The following is a 23,046-nucleotide window of genomic DNA, read 5'->3' on the forward strand; positions in this document are numbered from 1 at the left end:
TGTAGAACGGCCAAAAGTTGGGTGCGGTTTTGTCTTGTTCAGCATTCAGTTATGGTAATGCTCAGCGAACTCCGGCGTTTTCTTTCACACAGGGATTCAGACAAGATGAAACCCTATGAAAATAAGAGATGGAGAAAATGAGGTTCATCCTGTTCAGTAGTGGAAGTGTAGTGGAAGTCATTAATCACTAACCCAATTAGGAGAGGAGCTAACTTAATAAATCATTTCACACAGCTCGCAGTGAAAAGAATTGTCCAAAAAACACAAACTTGGTTATGCGTTTGTGGCTTTTGTCAATGCTACACAAACACCTGACTTTATTTGCACACACTGCACTTCATAAAGCTTCTGCTCATTAACTCAAAATTTCTTTCCAGCACAGTTCACAGTCCAGGACCAGCTTCGCTTGTCCACTTGTGTGTCAGCAATACTGGATGAGTGCTCCACCTCTCTTGTGGCTGAGGCCAAAACTACACCCAACCGCTGCAGTCTTTTAAATTGCATAAAACGGAAAATATGTAAAGCGTGGGTGGCCTTCATGATTATATGTGATATAATCATTGGGCACAGTGTAATCATTGCAATGTTTTTATAGTCACTACTTGAAGACCAAGTGACATCCTTTGTCTGTGAAAGACAGAAAATTCTGTTCTTTGACTCGTAACTTGGTGCTGGGTCCACTGAAATTGAAAATTTTCAAGTATTTGGTATCAAGACTGGTTGCGACAAGCCAAAGTTTTTCTCACATAGGTAAAAACCAATAGGAAGGTATGAATGTGCATAAAAGGAAGGACATACACTTTGCTCATTATTGTCTTAATAACTGGATTTGGTTTGATAAAACATGTTTAATTTGGCCTCCAGCTGGGTTACAAAAACATCAAAATTATATGGTCAAAAATTGAGATGACAGTCATTTTTGATCACCAGATGCAGATACTATCTGCTCTTCCAATTTGTAGTAAATAGGTCATTTGGTGGGAGGATGAAGGGAGTTTTAAACTGCTATTTGAGATGTTTAAATGCTCACTGTAGTATAATTTGTGCTTATTGTGCAGTTAAATTAAGTTTCTCTTGGTCTGGTTTCGACTAAAAGAAGAAGAGATAAATAAATTACATACAATTACATACATAAATAAATAACACTGTGTTGCCGGGAATGTCAAGTGTTGCTGCCCTCAACTAACACCTTTTACTATGCAGCAAGCTCTCTTCATCAAGATTATATTATAATTGTGACCTTGCCGGCTGACATAATGTTTCCTTTTGCCGACCAGCAATAAGACTGAAATGTGATACATGCAAAAAAAATACATGCATCCTACCAAAGGCCTTGTAAACATATATCAGTTACAGCACTAATAGAGTTCACATTCAGAGGGCATTTTTCTATTTATGGCTGTTTGCTCTGCGTGTTGTAGAACATCTATGTTTCACTGTTAGAGCAGTGATGACAGCATCAACAACAAGGTTGAAACAAGCTAATTATTAACATTTATTTAACATGTGCAGGAATGGCAGGACCCGTGGTAATTACTTGCACTTCTATAGTGGCTCTGTAGTGATTATAGGTTGTAAATCCTGGCTCAAGCACGATCATCACATGAATGCAATATCAAAGACACTAGTATTGATGGAGAAGAGCGCTGTCAAAGTTGTGAGAAGGGGGTTAGATAGAGACGATGCAGGGGTGATCTTAAAGGAGGATGTAGGAAGTGGGAAAATTGATGTGTCCCGAGATCAATAATGAAGAGCATTCGGATCTCAACAGTGTAACTGAATCGCCTTGTGGCTGCTGCTGCTGTTTCAGGGACATCAGCCTCTGTGTCCCCTGAGCTGATGATCAGTATGGAAAATGTAGAAATGCTAGTGTCAGGGAGATTGTAGAAGAAAAGGTTGGGAGAGGTTTGAAGCAGATAAAGCGGTCCAATTTTTGGTGACTCCAACTGGTTCGTTGCCACGTTTTCTTGGATCAATATCCATCAACACTGGTTTTCCTTAAATGTAAAGGCTAAGTACCTCAATGGGCATCAAACACAATTACAATCCTTAGACGTGCATTAGTGGTTTTGGAGTGGTCTCGCCAAATTTAGTATGATCTTGACAAAAAAAAAAAAAAAAGATGAAGCAGATGGCACTTAATGGGATTAATGTGATCTAAACTTCAATAAACCTCAACGTGTCTGGCAGGTTTCCAAACAAGTGTTTCAAAATGCACTATTTCAAAATGCAGTCAAAGTGTGAAACTGCCAAATACTGCACTAGAAAACGAGTCATGAATTAAATAGACTTTTCAGCTTGGTAGATAAAATTCAGGACTTTACATCAAAAACACATTTATAATCTAAACCCCTTTCAGGAGGCTCCTCTTCAAGTACGAACAGCACTAAATTGTGCCGTAGCATCAGCAACACACGAAACTAGAATTCAGTGAAAATCAATCCTTTTCACAGTGCACTTCTCGCTGTGAAGTGGGAGGAAGAAAAACCTCATCTTTCATTCTTAAGCTCAAGATCATCACACAAGACTGAGTGAGCTGCTGCTGATCTGTGGCTCAGCTGAGTCGCCCTCTTGTGGTGCATGGCGACAATGCACCTTGAAGTCCAGCATAGGACTTTTTTTTTTTTTTTGCAAAAGATTCACAACACATTCAAAATAATAATGACAAGAAAAAGATAAAGTAGTAAAATAAAACCACCATTGAATATAAAAGAAGGAATAGCTGCAGTGATTTTGTGGACTTGTTTTGCTGTTGACCTAATTTTAGAGGTAAGTTTGGAGACTACTGGAATCAGTGGTGCTCTTTCTTTCTGTTTCCAATATCGTGCCTCCTTCCTTCACTTTTAGAAACATTAGAAACACACTTTAGCATAATGCAATCCAGCTCAACAATGCCACAAGCTACAGCGAAGTCTTTGGCACACCAGCAGCCACTCCACCACAAAAACACGATTAATTGAAGAACCAAACGCCACATTAGCATAAATATGTAGACACTCGCGAGTAATTGTCATTACTGGTAAACTGGCTGATACTCGGTGTTAGCCCAGGTGCTAGAAAGAGGGTTTCCCCAAACCTCTCACGTGACTCTTTCGTATAAGATATAAAGATACAGTATCATTAATTTCTGTAACGTGCACGATGATATTAGATCAAAGGCAGGATAAAAGTGGGATGAAAGTGTTACTGTGGGGCCAAAAGAATGTAGACAGATGTGTCCACATACTTTTGGGTATATAGCAATAACAACAAAGACGTGTGTGGGGATTATTACTGAATGTGCAAAACATTCATGTCGGTCTTTAATAATAAATATAAATCATTTTCATTATTTGATATTTTTCAGCTAGTGAGACCTCACGTGAGACTAAAACGAGAGAGAGAGAGAGAGAGAGAGTGTGTGCGTGTGTGTGTGTGTGTGTGTGTGAGAGAGAGAGAGAGCGAGAGAGAGGGAGAGGAGCAGGTTGCACTGCAGGAGCATCAGGAGTAATAAAGTGGAGGGTGGACGTGGCCCTCTCCTCTTTTCGCCTGCCTCCTCCGCAGTGCACTTGCAGTACTCCGGACAGGACGGTCTCCTGCACCTCCTCCTCCGCCTCGTCTTCACTCTGTGTGCTGGTGCGTTAGTGTGTAAGTAGTGCCGCTGCTGAGGAGGTGCACCTACACTTGCATCTGACTCCGGTCCAGAGGTCCCGGATAGACGCGCGATGGTGCGGACTCATTGATAAAATCCGTGCCGCTGGAATTAAAATGAGCACTTCTGCTGAGCGGCTCTTCTCACACACATAGCTCTGCTTTCTCTGCACAACACCTCTTTTATGTGACTCCGGCTGACGAATCAGGATGACTTCTACCTTATCGCTGGTCATTTCATGCGCTTTGGTAAGTACTCTGTGCAGCAAGTGACTGCAGCAGTACCCTGCTTCTTTAATGCTGTCATTCTTTAAATTGAGTTTTAGTGACCCGATGGACTTTTTCATTTTACTTTTTCATTTTTTTTTAAGGATTTCCTTTCACTGTGACGTCTCTATAATGATTCCCTCAGTAACATGCCATCTGGAGCTGAAATTGTTTCCCACTTTGCAAATCTGTGCTGCTGCTGCCCCTGTGGGGACTTTCGTGGTGACTTTCTCTTGACCATTGTGTGGCATTTATAATCCGTTTTGAGACATTTCTGTCATATCTTTGTAAATATGTATTTTATTGCTGTTGTGAGGCAAGCAGTAAGTCGTTTATCTGGTTAAACATGACACGCGGGTGCTGCATGTAGCTACATGTCAACTCATTTGATTATGACTTTGTGGACAGACCAGTTGATGTTCAGCTGTGCGCGCACCCACCCACCTACCCTACCTACCTACCCACCCACACACGCACGCACGCACACACGTTCCCCTAAATGCGCACTTGTACCTCCCTTTTGGTTTTCACGCATGGGAGAAAAAGTTCAGAAGCACTGCTGGAATTATGTTTATGGAAAATATCTTCGATATCTTCTTCACCCTGGGTCACATGCAGACACCAGAAGCTTCAGGTGGATGCATTGACCTAGAGTTTAATACCAGTAATGAGTTTATAATAATGTTTTGTCAAAATGTTTACTTTTTAGTGTATTTTGGCCATATTTGGGGTGTTAAATGAAAACCAGAGCTCATGTTAAACTCATTGAATGTCCATGCAAACGTGGATTTTTTTTCTTTTTTTTTCTTTTTTTTTTTTGCCTAAAATCATATGATTCTTAAAATTAAAGTACTGATTATAGGAAAAAAGTTGATTATAGGAGATGGTGGTAATAAAGCCAGGAGCAGAGGTCACATCCTCCCAGCACTCTGTTAAGTGCACAGCAGCTGGTCTTATTGGGCTGTGTGGCTCAGTCATCATGTGAACAGACCTGGATGTGAGCGGACACTCTGTTATGACAGCTGGTTTAAAGAGTGGTGACGGTCGGATGCACTTTGGTAGAATTAAATTTAGAAATAAACTCTCAAATTGACCATGAAATTGAGGTGGGAGCAAACCAAGCATATCATAGCTGCGTCACTGTACATTTTTATTAATATGTGTATGCATATTCCTGCTGCCCGTTTCACTGTATTTGTCATTAATCTGCGTTTTAGCTGAGTGAAATTCCTGTGAGACGTAAAAGGAAGGGGAGAGCAGTTAGAGACATGAATCCATCCCCTGTAAGAAGGAATGTCTTTTATGGTTTTGGGATCCATCCAAGTTTCATTTTTGCAGACTCAAAGTCTGATAATGTACTCTTACAGATGCAGAAATTTGTGCAAAAACGTTGAGATAACAGGCTGTAAAGTCAGGAAAAATGATTAGGAAGAGGAATGCACCTTGAGAGTAAAAAGTGGAGTGACAGATAGGGGGAAATATTGAGCAAGAGAAGTGGGAATGAGAGAAAGAGAGAGAGTGGAGAGAGAGCGGTGCTAGCTGCTCAGTACATCTGTTTCTGAATGAAAGCAGGGACAGTAGAGAAGGGGGGGGGGGGGGCAAGGAAGGATGACAGAGAGAAAGACAGAAAAAAGACTGAATTGATGTCTCAGCAAATGTGAACTAAGTGGAAATGAGCTTTTGCTCGTTACATAATAAAAGCCACAGGACATGAAAGTGACTCAGTATAACGCTTTTCTTTGTTCTCCAACGTCTGGGTATGAATTCTTTTCATTTTGCATTGTTGTACACACACCAGCGGAACAAGCCTCAGTTCTTTTGCGAGTAAAGCTGCATGGAATTTATATCACTGAGGGAAATGCAACACAGAGGAGGTGATAATGGGAGAGGATGGGGCATTACCAGACAGGATATTAGCGACAAATAATTTGTGCATGCATGAACCCTATTGTGTGGGGAGATGTGAAAGAAACACCATAAAAAGCATTCAGAGTGCAGAGACCACATGATTAACTGTGGTGCTTAAATATGCAAAGAAACAAGACTTTAAAATTAATTCATGACCTCAGCTGCTGACTCATAAGAGTGAACTTTTTTTTTTTTTTTATCTGGGGAGCTATCTCCCATTTATTGTTAAAAATCTCCACAATGTAAACTTTCACCTTCAAACTTGGACCTCCATTATGTAGACCAATTTGAATTAGCCAAATTAAAAAATTTAAGGCTAAAGTAAAGGATGGATTTACACATGCATGTAATGGTTGAGGGAGGTTAGTGAGAGGAAATGCACTTTTACAATTTATAAAGTCCTCACAAGTGTAGAAATACAAGCGCTTGTGCGCATGTGCCTGTGTGCCAGAGGAGATCGGAAGCAGAGGCTGACATTCACAACAACTTTCACCTTTAGACAGTAATTAGGACAGGCATGTGTATAATGTCGTGCACCCATGATTTTATGCTTACTGCCCTGGCTAGAGCATGTCATAAGTTTACTATTAGAGCTGATGTGCCTTTAGGGGAGCTATTAGGACAGTTTAGACGACTGCCTTGTTTAAAGTGTGTCTAATGTAGGCGGAGACAACATGATTTATGATGAATCCCGATGGCAGTTAGAGTTAAGGAACAGGTTGGACACCTGGCAGTAATTTTCATCAATTTGCTTTGCCTTGCACGCCACAGCGGTCCTACGCAGCACGTTTGTCTATGTGTGAAAGTTTGTTCTCTGATTTACTGTGCCGGTGTCCCGGTGTGCCAGGTGGCAGCGGTGCTGGCCTCCAAGACGGAGCGGGCTGTGCTTCTCTCCTGTGAATCTCGCCAGTTAACCAGGAATGGAGAATGCTGCATTGAGTGTCCACCTGGAGAGGGAGTGGTGAAGAAATGCGGCCTTACTCAGACCGTCTGCGCTCAGTGTTTGGACAGTGAGTATTGTGTTACTGTTATTATTATTGTGCATGCAATTAAAAATCAATAGAGTAATCAAATCAAAGTTACAAAGCAAGTTTCTCTGATGTTGGTTAATATATCATTATTTGGTAAAATGTTTGTTTTTTGCTTTAGGTTAAATCCTAGAATAGATGTGTGGAGAGAGAGGATTCAAATCCACTAATTAACAGTTTGTTAACATTTACAGCTTTCAACTTGATTAAATACTGTGCAAACTCTCTACCAGTGGCTTGCTATTATTTATAGCTGCAAAACACACAAGAGCCAAGGGGATTTTTTTTCTCATTTACACAAGCCAAAAGCATTTTTTTCCTAACTGTAAAAATTGATTTTTTTTCATTTCCACTAGGAAAACACATTTTTTACTGATCAATAGGCAACAATGCATACACCAAGCAAGTTTCAAAGTATTGTATTAAAAGATAACACTTTTGAAACCATTTTGTGATATTTACTGAATTTTGTGTTGCCTTTCCCATTTGTGGCCCTGAAACGTTCCGCCTAAACAAAGCTCAACAACAATGAGTCTTACCACAACCAAAATACAACCACAAACCACACAAAGAGTTTTCATATAAGTGCAGAGTGGTTCTAATAAAGCAGGCCGAACATGTTTGTTTTATTGTTACTGGCATTTAAGCAACCAACTCTTGAATTTTTGCATTTTAGAACTTTAGGCTGCAAAAAACTTGACTCTACTTGTAAGCCCAATGTCAGAGGATTAAAATAAATCCAGAAACAAATCAAACACAGTATATACACGTATAAACTCAAGCACAGCTGCAAAACTGAATGTGATTACCAACATAGACACATCTGATTAACACAAACTTTTAACAATTGCATCATCTTTATTTACACATGCCATTCATATTTGGGGGTCTCAAGATCCAAACTAAAAACAAAGATTTTCAAAGCCAAAAATACTGTTATTGACCAATTTGTATAAACTGTATGATCTGTCTCTATCGAGTTACCCCAAAATAATGCAGGAATTCATCAGTTTGATGCTTGTAAGTGGGTCCAAATGTGTTCATTTAAAGCTCGGCTGAGGCTGTAAACCATTAGGGACTTGCTCTATGCTTTCCCAGAGTTGGAAAAGGTTCCAACTTCACAACAACACATAGAAGAAAATAAGATTTTTGCATTTTGTCGTAGCAATTCTCTTGTTCTGTAGCTCTGTCAGCATGCAAAGTAAAGGTCTCGAGTGTCACTGCGTAGTTCAACAAAAGCTGCACAACTGTTTAACACTGACTTGTGGCGTGAATCCATTATGGCAATGTGCTGGAAAATCCTTTCATAAACAAGAAGTGCTGAGCAAAAGTCTTTTAACATCAAAATCTTCCCATGTGCTAAACAGAACCCCCAAAAATATCAACTGGATGCCATTACGAGGGAGATGATTAAATTGTGGAGGAATGATTGTGGACTGGCCGGAATACTTTTTATCCACAGAGAATTCAAGTCTTGGACTTGTGAATTTGTTTGCATAACAAAATGCAAATCTCTGAGCCACATTATGTTATTTAAGCATCTCAAGTCAGGCTAATTTCAATCCTTTGAAGTTTTTTGCCTTGGGTATCTCAAGAGCTGCAGTTGTTGGTGCAAGAACAGCGAGCCAGTTTTCTACATGTAGAGCAAAACAGTGCCACAGGCTGAAAAAAACCCGGGTAAGATACAATGAGTCAATTTCATATAAACCTACTGTGTCAAAGCAAAGGAAGAGGCATGAATTTGACAAAAATGGGCTGATGTGCAAAAGTAAAAGTGAAATTTTTATGATTTCCCATCAGCGCTGTTGAAAATCCAGATTAAGAATTAATATTATAAATATTAGTTAACATTGAAAAACGCATTTGATAACTTGGAACGACTAATTGGTTAAGTGGTGTCTGGAGTCTGAGGAGAAACGCGCTGCTATTTCATGGGCGTCTGGACTTTATCACTGCTTTGACGTCACGAGGACTTCGTCTTGCATACCATATTCCTTTTCATATTGCTACGGCAAACAGTGGCAGATGATGTGTAGATGCTAAACCACAGCTTCACTTTCCTATAATGTGGGCCGGCTCTCTTGACTGTATTTCTGAATAGACATTGTTTCATTCTCTCCCTCATCCCCAACTCCTCTACACTAGCAAATCTCACCAATTCTTGTCGTGTCTCCCTTCATCTCCTGTTCTCACTTTTCTCAGCCAGCATGCCGCCCCCCTCCCCCTTCCTGTTGCTATGACTCATCGTCTGTATTAGCGGATAAAATGGTATTAGAGAGCCAGGCACCAAAGGGCACGATCTGCTCATTTATCATGCATACTGTTACATCAGTGCATCTTTACCAATTTGATCCAGCTAATTAAACCATATTGAAAAGCCTATTGTGCCTCTAACAGCGAACAATTATCTTGCTTTGCAGTACAGGAACAGTATTCACCACTGATAAACACTCAACAATTAAGCTCAAATACCCAGGAGGTTAAATTCAATTTCCGGTGCAAATGCATTTTTATACTTTTCTGCATTGTTTTTGTTTCAGCAATTTAAATATTAATGCACCTGAAACCCCCAGGAGCACAGTCGCTAAAATAAGGCTGAGTGGCGTTTATATACAAGCAAAGGTTAGAGGCTAAAACAGTGACCTTACTCGAAAAACGAATGCTATAAATACATTTTCTAAAGTGCAGATATGAATAATTGAGGAGTAAAATCCAACACATCCATTTCCTGTTTCACGGTAAATAAGGGCAAATCTGTATTCACCTCGACCCCCTTTAATATCCCACTTCCTGTATCCCACTTCTACTCCTCCACCTACCAATGGTCTCCCCGGTCCCAGCTCGGGACGAGTGCCAGCATCAGCAGCAATAAAATATTTATCAGTCTCCTTCACTTTCACTGCTGTCATGGGAGATAAGACAACCAGACTTGCCTCACTTAGTAAGCCATTCAAAGGTGCTTGAATGCAATATGTGGGGCAAAACCCCAGGAGTCAATGTGGAAGAGCCCTGCTGGCCAACTGGACTGGGACTCACTGGAAATTAAAGGAAGAAGGGAATTCGAATCATGGGATGTCTGGGGACGGCTGAAGCAGAGCATCAGGTTTCTTCTAACTTTGGATAAAGAAAGGGAAAATGGAGATTTTCTCCTGGCAGGTCTTCTCTGACTTTAGCTAATGTATCAGATGAAGCTAGTTCCTTACATAACACCCTAAAAAAGTGACATTAGTACAGGATGCAAGAACGGACATTGATTGCTAAATTATATTTTGCCTAATTTGGTCTTCCTTGGAATAGCTCCGGTTAATAATATTCCCTCTAGATTTGAAACACCTGTTTCAAATCTGGGGGAAGCAAAGTGGTCCAAAGAAGCAGGGTGATAATTACAGACAGAAATGATTTGTGTTCAAAAAGCCAAATAAAGCCGTCACGCAACTTTCCAAATGTTGATAATTTATCCTCAGTCAGCAGAGGGTCAGCGTTTTGGGTAGTGTCTGAGCAGAAACACGGTACTTTCTGTGAAGGGTAGGAAATGTCCAGCATTGCTCATGCTCACACCTAAAGTGCTGATTGTGAACATCATCAAATAGCTTCAAGGCCATCGAGAACTACATTATTGATGACACTAATGGGACCGAAACACATCAGTGTTAGAAGGGGGGGTGGTCCTCCTGGGCTGAAGTGGCACAATTTAAGTGCATCGTGCTCCCATGCACGACCACATTTCCCTTTACCCGCAACCACCTTTATAGCCAAACACGATGACACTAAACGCTGATGTGTGCTCATCAGAGCTCAGCTGGGGACAATTAGAAAGAAGGCTATATTTTATTAAAGAATGCACTCTCACCTGATGGCCTTTAACTTTCTTCCTTTCTTCTTTCCACATGAAAGCGCTGACGCATGCACCGCAGACACACGCCCACACACATCTCTTCTGACAGTTCCTGCTGAACACTCGCTGCATATGGTCACATTTAGGCATGTTTACGCACAAGAACTGCAAAGGGGACTCATGCATGCGAGTTAAAATTAGCGAGGAAGCCTGTTCGCAGCGGGATAATTGAAATGAATGAGGAGGGGAGGTTTACTGGTTGAGCCTGACTGAAACCAAAACAAAGGTTTCAACCTCACAAATTCAAATGATTATTTATTTTGGAGGTCTGGTGTTTGTCTGTGTCTGGATCATTCAGTTAGTGTCACCCTCCTCTATCACTTCTGCCTGCATACAGTAATAAGAACAAAGGGTGATGACAGACTCACCCTTAAAGAAAAAGCACAGGATTTGATGGTGTCTCTCTAAGAAGGAAACTGAACGCACTTACATCCCTGCTTGCCTCATTTCCCGTGACCCTTTCTCCTTCTACTTGTACACCAGCCCTTTCTTAACACTAAAATATGCTTTTTTTAAAGTGTGTGTGTGTGTGTGTGTGGGGGTGGGGGGGTGGTTGGTTTGGGACCACCCTCACAGGCTGCTTATAGTTGTGCTGCGTCAAACAATCTAGCGAATCATTCGAGCGAATCGAGCGGCTGCTCGCGCAGAGCTTGTTGATCCATCTACCTGTGTCTATATCATTACTTCCATCTGCTCCGCTCAGTCTGCTTGTATAATGTGACAGGTCTCATAGTCGGCCTCTTAGCAGCGCTGCTGTTTACAAGGTGTTTAGAGCTTCAATTGGTGCCAGTGTTTACTTGCCAGAGCCGCTTACAATGTAAAAGCAAGCGCTGGGACATTGCTGCAGGGTTTCTCACACTGACAATATGTTGTTTCTCAACACGACACCCGCTAAGCAATTCTTGTGAAAAACACATATTCCGAAGCATATGGATATGCAGATAAGAGCTCTGCGAGTCCCAGACATCCACACAGGCATGTGGCTTTATTTATAGTTCCGCCATTCCCAATGATTTATTTCACTTCAAGACAAACAGCACGGAGCCGCCGAGGAGATTTTGAAGAGTGTAAACTTGCTACATGCTTCATTTTTGTGAAATTCATAGTAAAACGAGCAATGTCTGGTGTTAATTAAGCAGTTTATAAAGCTGCATTCTTGTCGCAAAATCTCATGTTGTGAAACCTTTATTCCAAACAGCTTTGTCACCCATTGAATGTTGTGTACAACACAACAGTCTTTGTGTTGTTTTTGCAGCTCTCTCAAGGTGACCGCTCTTATATTATGCACATACACACACACACACACACACACACACACACACACACACACACACACACACACACACACACACACACACACACACACACACACAAAAAAAAGGTATTTGAAAAACAGTGACGCTGCCTCTGTAATGAATCTGAGCTTTAGTGTCGCCCCCCCCACCCCTGTTGGCCTTTCTACTATACTCTCAACTCATTCAACTGCTAAAGCACACTCATAGGGCACACAAACACTCTCGCTTTCACATTGTATGCATAATTCAGCAGGCATCCAATTATATCTGAAAATAAGTCTATATGAAAATGCAATATTAATAGATTACTTTGTGCCCCGAGGAACTCTCAGTGTAAGAATAAGCTAATTTGAGGTCATCACTTCCTCAGTCATGAACTCTCCCAAATCCTCCCGACTCCAAATAGCACCGAAGAACAAATCTGAAGAGCTTGAAGTAATTCAAAGGCAGCCAGTAATAAGTCACCACAGCTTTTACCTCATTTCTCTGATAACACTACTGTGGTCTGATGTGTTTTTCTCCCTTTGCACACAACTCACAACAAAAAATTATACAGTGAAATGTGCCTTAAACTCAAGGTTTTTTGCACACACACACATACACTGTGACGGTTTAGCAAACATATGACACAAACATGAAATAACATGTGTTTTATATAGATGACGCTACTACTCAGTCCGCCAGTTTACACACTCTTACTTCAGGCAGATCAAAGAGTGAAGCTTAGCTAATATTAGCCTGTGTTAAACCTAAAGCTAAAATATCTGAAACTATCCTACTGAACAGTATCTGCTTCTTATGAAGTTGTTGCCTTGCAGTTAAACGTTTATGCCTATTATCAGCATTTGTGATGATGGTTATTATTTAATCTTACTGCAGTTACAAAAAGCTTAAATAAAGGTTGGAGTTACATTGGATCATTAGTGTAACTCCTGGAAGTGTTTGCCAATTTACATTAAAAAAATCCAACCTTGGTAATAAAGTGATATTTTCTCTGGGTTGTCTTTATCTGTGTGAAACAACTTGGCAAGAACTCAATGCGCCTTTTGCAGTTCATTACTGGGTAGTTCAAATATAACAAAGATGGAACGCAAATATAACAGTTTTCAACTGTAGCGCAATCGGATTCTCTATTTCAAATTCCACATTTCTCCTTCACCTCATGGTGCTATCCTTGAAATCAAGGAAGATCAGCAAGGAAAAGAAACAGGAGGTAAATTTTTAAACATACGACTGCAGCCTAACATTATGTCATGTTATATTCAATTATGTTATGGCAATTCAAAATTCTATTTGTGCTTTTAGATCAGTTTATATTATGACCAGGTAACAAAAGTATCTTAATTTACTTAAGTCAGTGATGATGACTTTTAAAGACAGGCTTTCAGTGGAAGGATGTGGATGCACCTGCATTTCACTCGCCACGTATGACTGAGATTAAAGCAGTTTACTCAGCGCAGCACAAACACTCTGGGATCGATATCGTAATGAGCACAGCAGGCTTTTGACTTGCTCCCCAACAAGAGCACCTTTCTTGTCCCGAAGCACAAATCACTAAAGAGCCCAGTGGATCAATGTGTCCTTCCTTTTAATGAATGTGCAGTAAACATGATTAATGTCATTATATTCACTGTTTTTCTCCCTGTTTATCTCCTCACATTTCCTTCTCTCTTCATCTTCTAATCTCTTTTATTTTTTTTCTCATCTCCCATTTCCTCTTTCTCACTTCTCTATCCATTCCTTTCAAACCTTTCCTCTATTGTGTAGGCGAGACCTTCTCTGAGAACTACAGTCATACAGAGCAGTGCAAGCCATGCACTCAGTGCACCGGGTTGATGCGGATGGAGACGCCATGCACCGACTCCAACGATGCCAAATGCATTTGTAACTATAACTATTTCTTCAACACTGTAACTGGCCGTTGTGAGCAGTGTACGGTATGCCCTTTGGGACAGGGCGTGTACTCCCACTGTGATCACGATCACGACACGGTGTGTGAGGAATGTGTCGACGAAACCTTCTCTGACCAGGAAAACTCCCTCGAACCCTGCCTGCCCTGCACCATCTGTGATGAAAATGAAATACAACTGGCTAATTGCACGCCAACCAGTGACACTGTCTGCTACAGTAAGTCTGCACTGCACACTCTGCACACTAACGTTGCTTTCATATAGTTGAATTTTTTTTAAAGGATATTTTTTCACCTTCGAACGAAACCAAGGTAGAAACGAACCAAGATGGTTTCTATGCCAAACATATCAGGGGTAAAAGTTAGTTTAAAAAGTTAGCAGCTCCACACCAAAACTGCATAGTAGCTATGAGTAATTTTAAAACAGCATCATATATGTCTCAGTCACATTTTGCACAAATCAGCAGGGGTAACTTCCACATGTGTGGGAACAAACATGGTCAGAGGTCATCCCTGGTCCGATTTTTAAACAGCAGGATGTTCAAAGTTTTAGCATTAAAAGGTCAAAGTTTGCTGCAGTGTCAACAAAGGGACAATGAATAATCGTCTCGACCACAAAACAGAAGCTCAGAATGTCGGCGCAAAGTCAAGCTCCTTGTACCAAAGGAAGCTATAAATTCGCTTGGGTTAGACAAGGCGTGAAATTGACCTCATCAGGGGCCACAAAGTTCAAATCTGTGGGGTAAAATGTCTTCGCTGGTATTGCTCTCGATTTCCTGTATGAAAAAATGTTCTTCTGCATTATCTTATGAGAATGCATGCTTGAACCAGTGAGGCACTTTTGAATAAATGCTTCAAAGAATGATCGTAATAGATGGAACACTGGCTAAAGGCCTCCTAATCTCTTGTGCACATTATCAATTTATTGAAAAATGTTTATGTATAAATTTTGGTATTCAGCAAGGAGCTGTAATAATCCCCTTTTAAATGTTGAGAGGGTTGAGATTTCATGGCCTCAAACACTGGTGGTGGCAGGTGGATATACCAAGTTAGTGAGCCTCAGAAATTTGTCAAGCCCATGTTGTAGTAGAGAGGATGACTTAAATCTTCTTATAATAGGTTCTAATGGCAAAAAAGACAATGGAGAAATGGACTGGAGGGAAAAAAGCAGGAAAAAGGACTCTAAACATACATAACAACTTTTGCATGAGCGCCATTTTTTATTATTAATTGATCAGTAAGGTAATTTTTTACACCATTCAAATTATGGTCTATTTTTTATATTGTTTAGCCACCATGTTAAAATGATAAAGAAATCAGCCAGACTGATTGGCAGATTTCTGTGCTATTTTCAAAACTAATTAATTAGAGTTTGAAAAATTACAATTTTTTAAAAATTAAAATTTAGACTTTAGTTTTAGTCGCCTGAATAATGCATTGGCTCATCTCAAAAATATATATGGTCCAGGCATATAATCTGCTTCCACTTGGAATTTCAAAGTCATGCCTACCATTAGCCTGGCCTGTCCAAAAATATCTGCTGTCCCGTAGGCCACAATGCAGCCTTTTGCTGCCCATTTAGCGCCCACCCAAGCAGATCAACTGTGACCCGCCTTGTCCTGAGTGATGGTACTGCAGCAGCAGTAACGGTGGGGACTGGAGATGGCATGATATGTGACTGTTTGAAAAATAATAGCACCAGTGGGCCTGCGGGTAATGGCTGCAGTCACATGCGGTCATGATGATGCTTGCTGACCCTACATGGTGGTCTTTGATACTGTGCATACAGTAAGCCTGGTATGACAAAGGAGAAACTGCCTTACTGGTAATTTTTACAGGAGGAATTTTTATATTTTATTCTTGCCTTTATAAAGTATATACTGTAAATAAGATGTGATTAAAGCATTTTAAAGTTCCCAGATCTTCATATCCAGCTGTCACCAAGTGTCAATTACATGATACAATGACAGAGACAGAAAGAGAAAGAGAGGGCTGCAGCATATGTGCTGTGCTGGTATTCTATGCAGAGGGGTCGATATCAGTCCAGGGATTTCTTCTACTTGTGCTCAGGTTTCGCTGATTGACCTCTATGAGCACCCACACTTGACTACAGTATGCACACACACACACACACACACACACACACACACACACACACACACACACACACACACACACACACACACACACACACACACACACACACACACACACGCAAGCTTAGTCGTCTCCAACTTCAGACACACAAATGCTTTATATGAGCATCCCGAATCAATACAACTGATAGCAGGCTAACATGACGCGTGCACACTCTCCCCCTGCCAAGTGTGATTTTATTCCTACGTTTTTCATTAAAGACGCTGCACATGCGTGAACCTTTTTGATCTGAAGCTGTAAACACCTCCGCCACATTTTTATCGAAGACCTTTGATCCTGTTGGTCCTGAGATAGCTTTTCCAAAAGGTGTTGTCCGGTCTCCAATTGAGCAGGTTTGCATTAAACGTGAAATGCTGAGCATCTGTTTGACAGTTTTTCCAAGAGAAGGGGAGGGAAAGATTAAAAACACAGATAAAGCAGACTTCTTTGCTCTTTTTTTTACCCCACTCTCATCACGCCACGCTCATCACCTTCTCTCCTCCCCCTCTTTCTATCTCTTCCCACAGTGGCCCTCAAGTGGCTGGGTAAGCGGAGTGGTGGAAGTTGGCCAGTGTGCATTCAGTGCCTCCACTGCTGCAGTATAATTACTCCTGCTAATCAGAGCACTTTACAGCAGCTCCTCTGTTCATCTGTACCCCCTCCTCCCTCTCTCCTAACACTCTGCCTCTCTGTCTATCCTCCCCTCTACTCTTCCTATTAACCCTCCCTCACAGAAGACAGAGCGCTCACTTGAATAGTTCGTAGTACGTGTGCGTATGATAGATGTGTGCACGGCAGGCAATTGAGATAGAAGCTGAGCTGAGACAGAGGGAGAGTGTTTGGTGGCTGATAAAGAGGTCATTGTGCGTGTTCTGCGCCTGATAGTTGCTCATCTCCACCCTGAACTGGCAGCAGTCAAGACATCAACCTCTGCTCAAGACCCTGGGGTTAACTTCACCATAAAGACCTCAATGGCTCATAAAGATTCAATCTTTTTTTTTTCTCCCCTTTTGGTCCACACCCCACTAATAAACACATCTCCCTGAACACACAGGCCCACGCTCATAAAATCCAGGGTTAGTTTTATTTAGCGTCACGATTGTTTTAAACCCTCTGCTCCGAAAATTAAATTGTTAAAGTTCCACTGCTGCCTTTAAGCTCCTGCTCTGTTCCAGTTAGTGTATGCGGCCTCTGCAGGCTTATATTTGTCCTTTGGTCTATAGCCAAAGTTTTTTTCTTCAACCCATAGAAATGAGAGCATGAAGGAGTCACAATAAAGACGTAGCACACTGTACTTTATGTGTTGAGTCAGAGTTATGCAAAGGATGCTCCCAGGAGAGCTGTCATCTTGGCTCGGAAAGAGATAAACGATTTACAGCAAATCCTAGGTGAGACTTGTACTGTAAGCATACATCTGCATGGTAAGAGCACTGATTGCACCAAAGCGTACCTACAGAAGAGTAACATGATTGAAAAGCCAGTGTGAAGACAAACGTGTAGGGATTGCAACTTATTTGACAAACTGTATATAAGCCTAGACCATCTGCACACTTTCACACCTTCCATTCAAAATGTGTTCTATTTGTGAGCTCAGGTTGCATTGCTAATACCATTAGCCATCCCTGCATTAGCCGGATGATGTATGGCAGAGCTTAGGAAACCTGACTACATCCCAGGAAAGGTCAAGAAATGCATGTAATACAAACACCCATGTTCCACTCCCTCCTTTTAGACAGATCCCAATCAATAGTGCCGCTTTAAATAGGTCTCCGCATTATTTCTGTTTCTAAGTATGGCTCTGTTGTGCTCTGTTTTTCTGTCCCACGAAATATATTTTCTGCTTTTTCAGCAACCCAATACCCTTATGACAGAACTGCCCCTCCACAGTCATGCAGAAAGACAGACCAACGTGGACTCTTAATGACAAACAGAAAAAAAGTCCAGACAAATTGCCCATCAAGATGCAAATGAACTATTAAAAGAATCATCCGTATGTAATATATGCAACAAATCACCGTGAAGAAACCAGAGTATTTGCTATATCAGAAGAAATAGGACAGCTATTGGCTGTCATGGTCCACTGAATATCTTTTTCGTGTTGTTAACATCAGTGGTCCCAGCAATCATGTGGTGTGGTTTTCCTTCCATTACTAGTCTTTTCTGGAAGATTGTTCCCTTACTCAATATCCAACATTCATATAATACAGAATATTAATGACATGACATTGATACATTCGAAACGTGCATTTAAAGCACGAGGTAGAGGGGAGGTGGGTTGCAAAGTAGCTTGTAGATGTGTTAGCAGGAAAGTTGACCCTAGTTTTTTGGTGGAGCCTTCAAATGAGAGATTTGACAAAGATGTGTAGAAAGAGTACCAGCTGACTGATGGTCCTGATGAAGGCTTGTAAGCCAAAAACTGTTGGAGTTTTCTTTTTAGGTTAAATATAACTATGCCATTAGAATAAATTCTATTTAAATTTGAATTGAGTTCTTTATATATAATTATTATTTAAAAAGGATGTTATAACCGATTTCAAAGACACCATGTTTAAAGGTTATATTGTACTTATTGATAAAAGCTTAGAATACAGAAATATAATATATGGAAACCAGATAGCAGCCCTAAAAAAATCATAACATCTGTAAAGAGGGGACACCTAAAGTATTTCGGATAGAGTGTCCCGGTGTTTGGCCATGAAGGAAACCCCAGGAGTCTCCACAGGGTTAATCCTGCAAGTGCAAGACAAAGCTAATGAGGAGCAGCCTGAGGTTCTGGTGGGAATTACTGGCTCAGATCTGAACCAGGCTGCACAACTCCTTCCCCACTCTGCTTTTGTGCTCAGAGGGGTCTTAGATTTGACTGGACAGACCTCTTACTTGGCCTGCTCGACCACACTTTGACAGAAGGCACAATCTGTAACCTTCTCTGCAGACCTTTTCTGTCATCTAACAGAATCACTGCTTTGTAACTTGCAGAACTTTTCAAAACACATGCATAATATGACAGGAGTGTTGGAGAGATATGATAGATACGTTGTTTTTTCAGAAGAAGCAATGCCCATCAGAGTGGGCATGGTGCTGCTGCAAAATAGGAAATTACATTGAAATAATTAATGGAGCTCACAATGAAAGAGGAAATAGGATAATTTATGAAAATTACTTCTTTACAGACATAGCTATGATAGAAACCAGACCCGTCCAGTAGCACAGTGCTCTTCTCGCTTCTCTGGCCTCAGCAAAGGCTAAACTCAATGTGATGACCTCGCTAAAACCCCAGACTTTGTTCAGCTAGAAACCATATGGCCTCAATGTTGTGCAGTGCGCAAAGATCACACAGATGGAGATGTGACGAGAGGAGACCTGGCATGCAAGGCCCAAACTTGGTGTGGGGAAAGCTGAGTGTGTAGTGGGTGGTGGATATTTACCCCCTTAGTTAAAGAGCATTCCTTCTTTCTGCACAGAGCAACTCAGGAAGAACCCATCTGTCTATCAGAAACAGCTGCTACATTAATGCAGCACGCCAGACATCTGCTTGGGGACTTGGTGACTTGTTTGATTATGGTATATGTATGGGAATATACAATGGAATTAATACGTTAAGGCTTTGATTTATAAACAGGAAGTGAATAATGTTTATATGTATATTATACTATATACTTCTATGACTTCTTGGTTCTCACAGAACTTATCTCTATTTTTGTAATGTTTGGATTTCTCCTTTTTTAGACAGCAATGGATGAATAAAAAGATTTTCCCTGAAGTTTTCATACAGTACTCCCCTTAACATTACAAGCAGGGCAAAATTTTCCAGTGCTTTGGTTTATGATAAACTATATATAGCAACAACAAGTGGTGTTGCTGTGAAACTAAAATGGTAAATGCTGTAAATGTTACAGAAAGCTGGTAAAAGTCTCCATGCTGGCACTGGCACAGTCTCCTCAAAATATTGAGCTCAGAGTGCATCATGTTAACTTCTGAAAATCCTGTTTCAAGCCAACTTGAAACCAAAGGGCAGTTCTAGTGAGAAGTTTACCTACATTCATCATGGACATGAATGCCATGGTAATTTGGGGCTTTAACGATTTCTTTGAACTGTTGTTTTTCTAGGTTTCTTGAGAAGGAAGTACTTCCATGCAGTACACAGTCAGAGACAGAAATAAATAATTTTTTAGCCTGCAATGTGGACAGAATTTAATTGTGCTCTATTTCTATAGCTGTATACAAGCAGTTTAAATAACATGTTTCCTGTCTCATAAATGCTCCTGTCTCTCTGTTTTCTTCCTTATAGATCCTAGTTTACCTACCGATGTCATTCCTACCTCTGATTTGGATATATCTTCATCCTCCCTCCCTGATCCCTTCCTTCCTGATGCCTCTGACAGCCCACTGCCAGGAGGAGAAACGACTACATCCAGCGCTGGTTCTCCTCGCTTCCTCGGACACGGCCTCAATGAAAACCTCATACCTATCTATTGCTCTATCCTGGCTGCCATGGTGGTGGGCTTAGCCGCTTATCTCATCTTTAGGAGGTCAGTTTGTGAAGAGAAATAATTAAAAGCAACTCTATGGTCAAGGATATTGGCTCATTTGAGTTTTACAACTTATTCAAAAATGTTGTCTGGTGTAGATTGAGTGAACAATGATGGTGGTCTGGATGTTGCTTGGAGCAACATCTGCCCCAGGCAACATCTGGTTGAAAAGTGGTAGTAAGGTGGCTGGTCGAATATTAATTCCAGTTGTGGTTGAAGAGGCTTTAAGCCATTTGTGCTAAAACACACCATAACAAAAAAAACCCCAAACTCAGCTCTTAATACTTCAGAGAGCTCTCTCTCTCTCCCTTACTGTCTCTCTTTCACTCTCTCTCTCTCTCTCCCTCTCTCACACACACACACACACACACACACACACACACACACACACACGTTAGTGAGGACGTGCAACCACACATGCAAGCACTCAGACAGACAGATACAAACCCAGGCTATAACACATTTGAAGCAAGTAAACAAGCTCATTAAGGGCATTGATTGTTTGAAAAGTGCCGACCAGAGGAAATTTGAGTGCCAGATTTATCAGCACAGTCACGCACACATCTGGTTAATAACCTCATGTACTTGTTGACATGCATAGACAGACTGTAAATTACATGAATGTCTTTAACACCCAGTATTTTATAAGAAGAGGTGTTTACTATACTGTACCACTCAATACCTCATGAATATTTAAATTACTGATTCACATTACTTTATCTTCTACAAGAAGAACACTTTGTTGTATTTCTTTTTTATAGTATTTTGTATATTTATTTTATTTAGTGTGTTTCTTTTTCTTGTAGTTGTATCCATAGCACTAATTATAATTCTGCTTTCTAAGATTCTAGTACAAAATATAACTATGCAGTTTACAGTGACAATGACGACAGATTAACTGTTAAAGCATTTTCTGAAGAAATACAAATGAAAGTTACTCCATTCTAGCAGATGGCTGTTGAATTTGCAAGTGGAAGTGACAGCTGTGAATGGATTTCAATAAGGTGTTAGAAGCTGTAGCTAGTTAGCTAACTAATGCATTGCAATGAACTGATTTAAAATGCTGTCTCCATCTGGACTTTATAATGTTGATCACACTAAATGTTTGTGGCAAAATCTTTGTGTAATTCACAAATAAGAAATAGAAATAGATGGAAATGGAAATATTATCTTTGCATAGGACTGTGGAGCTAGTTAGTCCATTAATTCTGAGGATGATGTAAAATATGAAATATAGTTTACTAATTTGTCATTTTAGTTTTTTGAATTAGAATGATCTTAAACACTAAATGTGTTTAGCTAATGTATCCAGTAAAGTGGGCAGAGCAGCTGGGATCTTAGGGTGATATTTTTAGGGTGTTAGCGTTGTCGTAGTTCTTTCAACATAATAAGTAATATTGTTGTAATTTTCATCATTGCAACTGACTAATCCTGCTAATGAGATGGTAGTGGGAGAAGTTTGAATGCAGTGCTTTCTGGCAGAAAAGGCTTCCAGACAGAAACACTTTAAAGCAGGAAGGCTTTCAAAGACCAGGTGAGGTAATACAAAGAGTGGAGCAGGTTGTAATGGATCCGGTGGGTAAAACGTGTTTCATCATTTGCACTGAAGATTGTTAAATATGATGTTTTAGGAGCAACACCAACGTTGGGACATCAGATCCCACACTGTAGATAGTGACTTGAAAGGGCCATTTGCAATGTAACACAATGTAGATAGTTGATAATGTGGTGATAAGCCACCCTCTTAACCTCTTATTGACTTCTGTTTGTCTATTACAGGAGATAAGAACATAATTTTGTTCATTCAATAGTTTTGTTTTTGTGTTTCTGGTTTTAGAAATGCTTAAAAAAAAGCCAAAGACAAGTAATACTTTAATGAAAGAAGATTTGTTTTAGTTTAAAACCATGACTGTATCTTTATCGCACTGGATCTTATCTGATGTGCTACTTTTCCACAGGTGGAATAGCTGCAAACAGAACAAACAGGCAGCTAATAACCGTGCAGCTACAAACAACCAGATGGTGACGCCGGAAGGAGAGAAGTTGCACAGTGACAGCGGGATCTCAGTGGACAGTCAGAGTCTGCAGGAGCAGCAGCAGCAGCAGCAGCAGCAACAGCAGCAGGCCCAGGCTGAAATCCAGCCTCAGCCTTCGCACTCTCATACACAGGAACAGATAGGTAAGCTCAAACCCTAATCCCAGCTTTTCAGTCTTTCCGTGTGATAAAGGGGTATTTAAGTATCCAAAATGCTTCATCTTTCATCTTTCTGTCCTCTCTTGCTTATTGCAAATCAATTTCCCAGTTCCATGAAAGCATAAAGAGGAAATTGCGTGACCGTGTTCTAATAAAATGATAAGCCTGATGGGAGCTAAGGTGCTTCACTCCATGAAAACCTGGCCTCTCATCACAGAAACTTAGACTCATCCCAGACTGAATTCATTTTTCCTT

At 40.6% G+C, this 23,046-nt stretch overlaps 1 protein-coding gene across 1 annotated transcript in view; it reads left to right on the forward strand.

The window, feature by feature from the left end:
- The first annotated feature begins 3,505 nt into the window (after positions 1–3,505).
- The window catches only part of ngfra (nerve growth factor receptor a (TNFR superfamily, member 16)), a 28,395-nt gene continuing 8,854 nt past the window's right edge, over positions 3,506–23,046 (forward strand). The window contains exons 1-5 of the mRNA XM_063472343.1: positions 3,506–3,879; positions 6,653–6,815; positions 13,791–14,150; positions 20,357–20,597; positions 22,556–22,776. Coding sequence (XP_063328413.1) covers positions 3,841–3,879; positions 6,653–6,815; positions 13,791–14,150; positions 20,357–20,597; positions 22,556–22,776 — 1,024 coding nt within the window. The 5' untranslated portion in view covers positions 3,506–3,840. The remainder of the gene's footprint in view (positions 3,880–6,652; positions 6,816–13,790; positions 14,151–20,356; positions 20,598–22,555; positions 22,777–23,046) is intronic.

The sequence above is a fragment of the Pelmatolapia mariae genome, linkage group LG4 (genome assembly GCF_036321145.2).
Source record: "Pelmatolapia mariae isolate MD_Pm_ZW linkage group LG4, Pm_UMD_F_2, whole genome shotgun sequence".
NCBI lineage: Eukaryota > Metazoa > Chordata > Actinopteri > Cichliformes > Cichlidae > Pelmatolapia > Pelmatolapia mariae.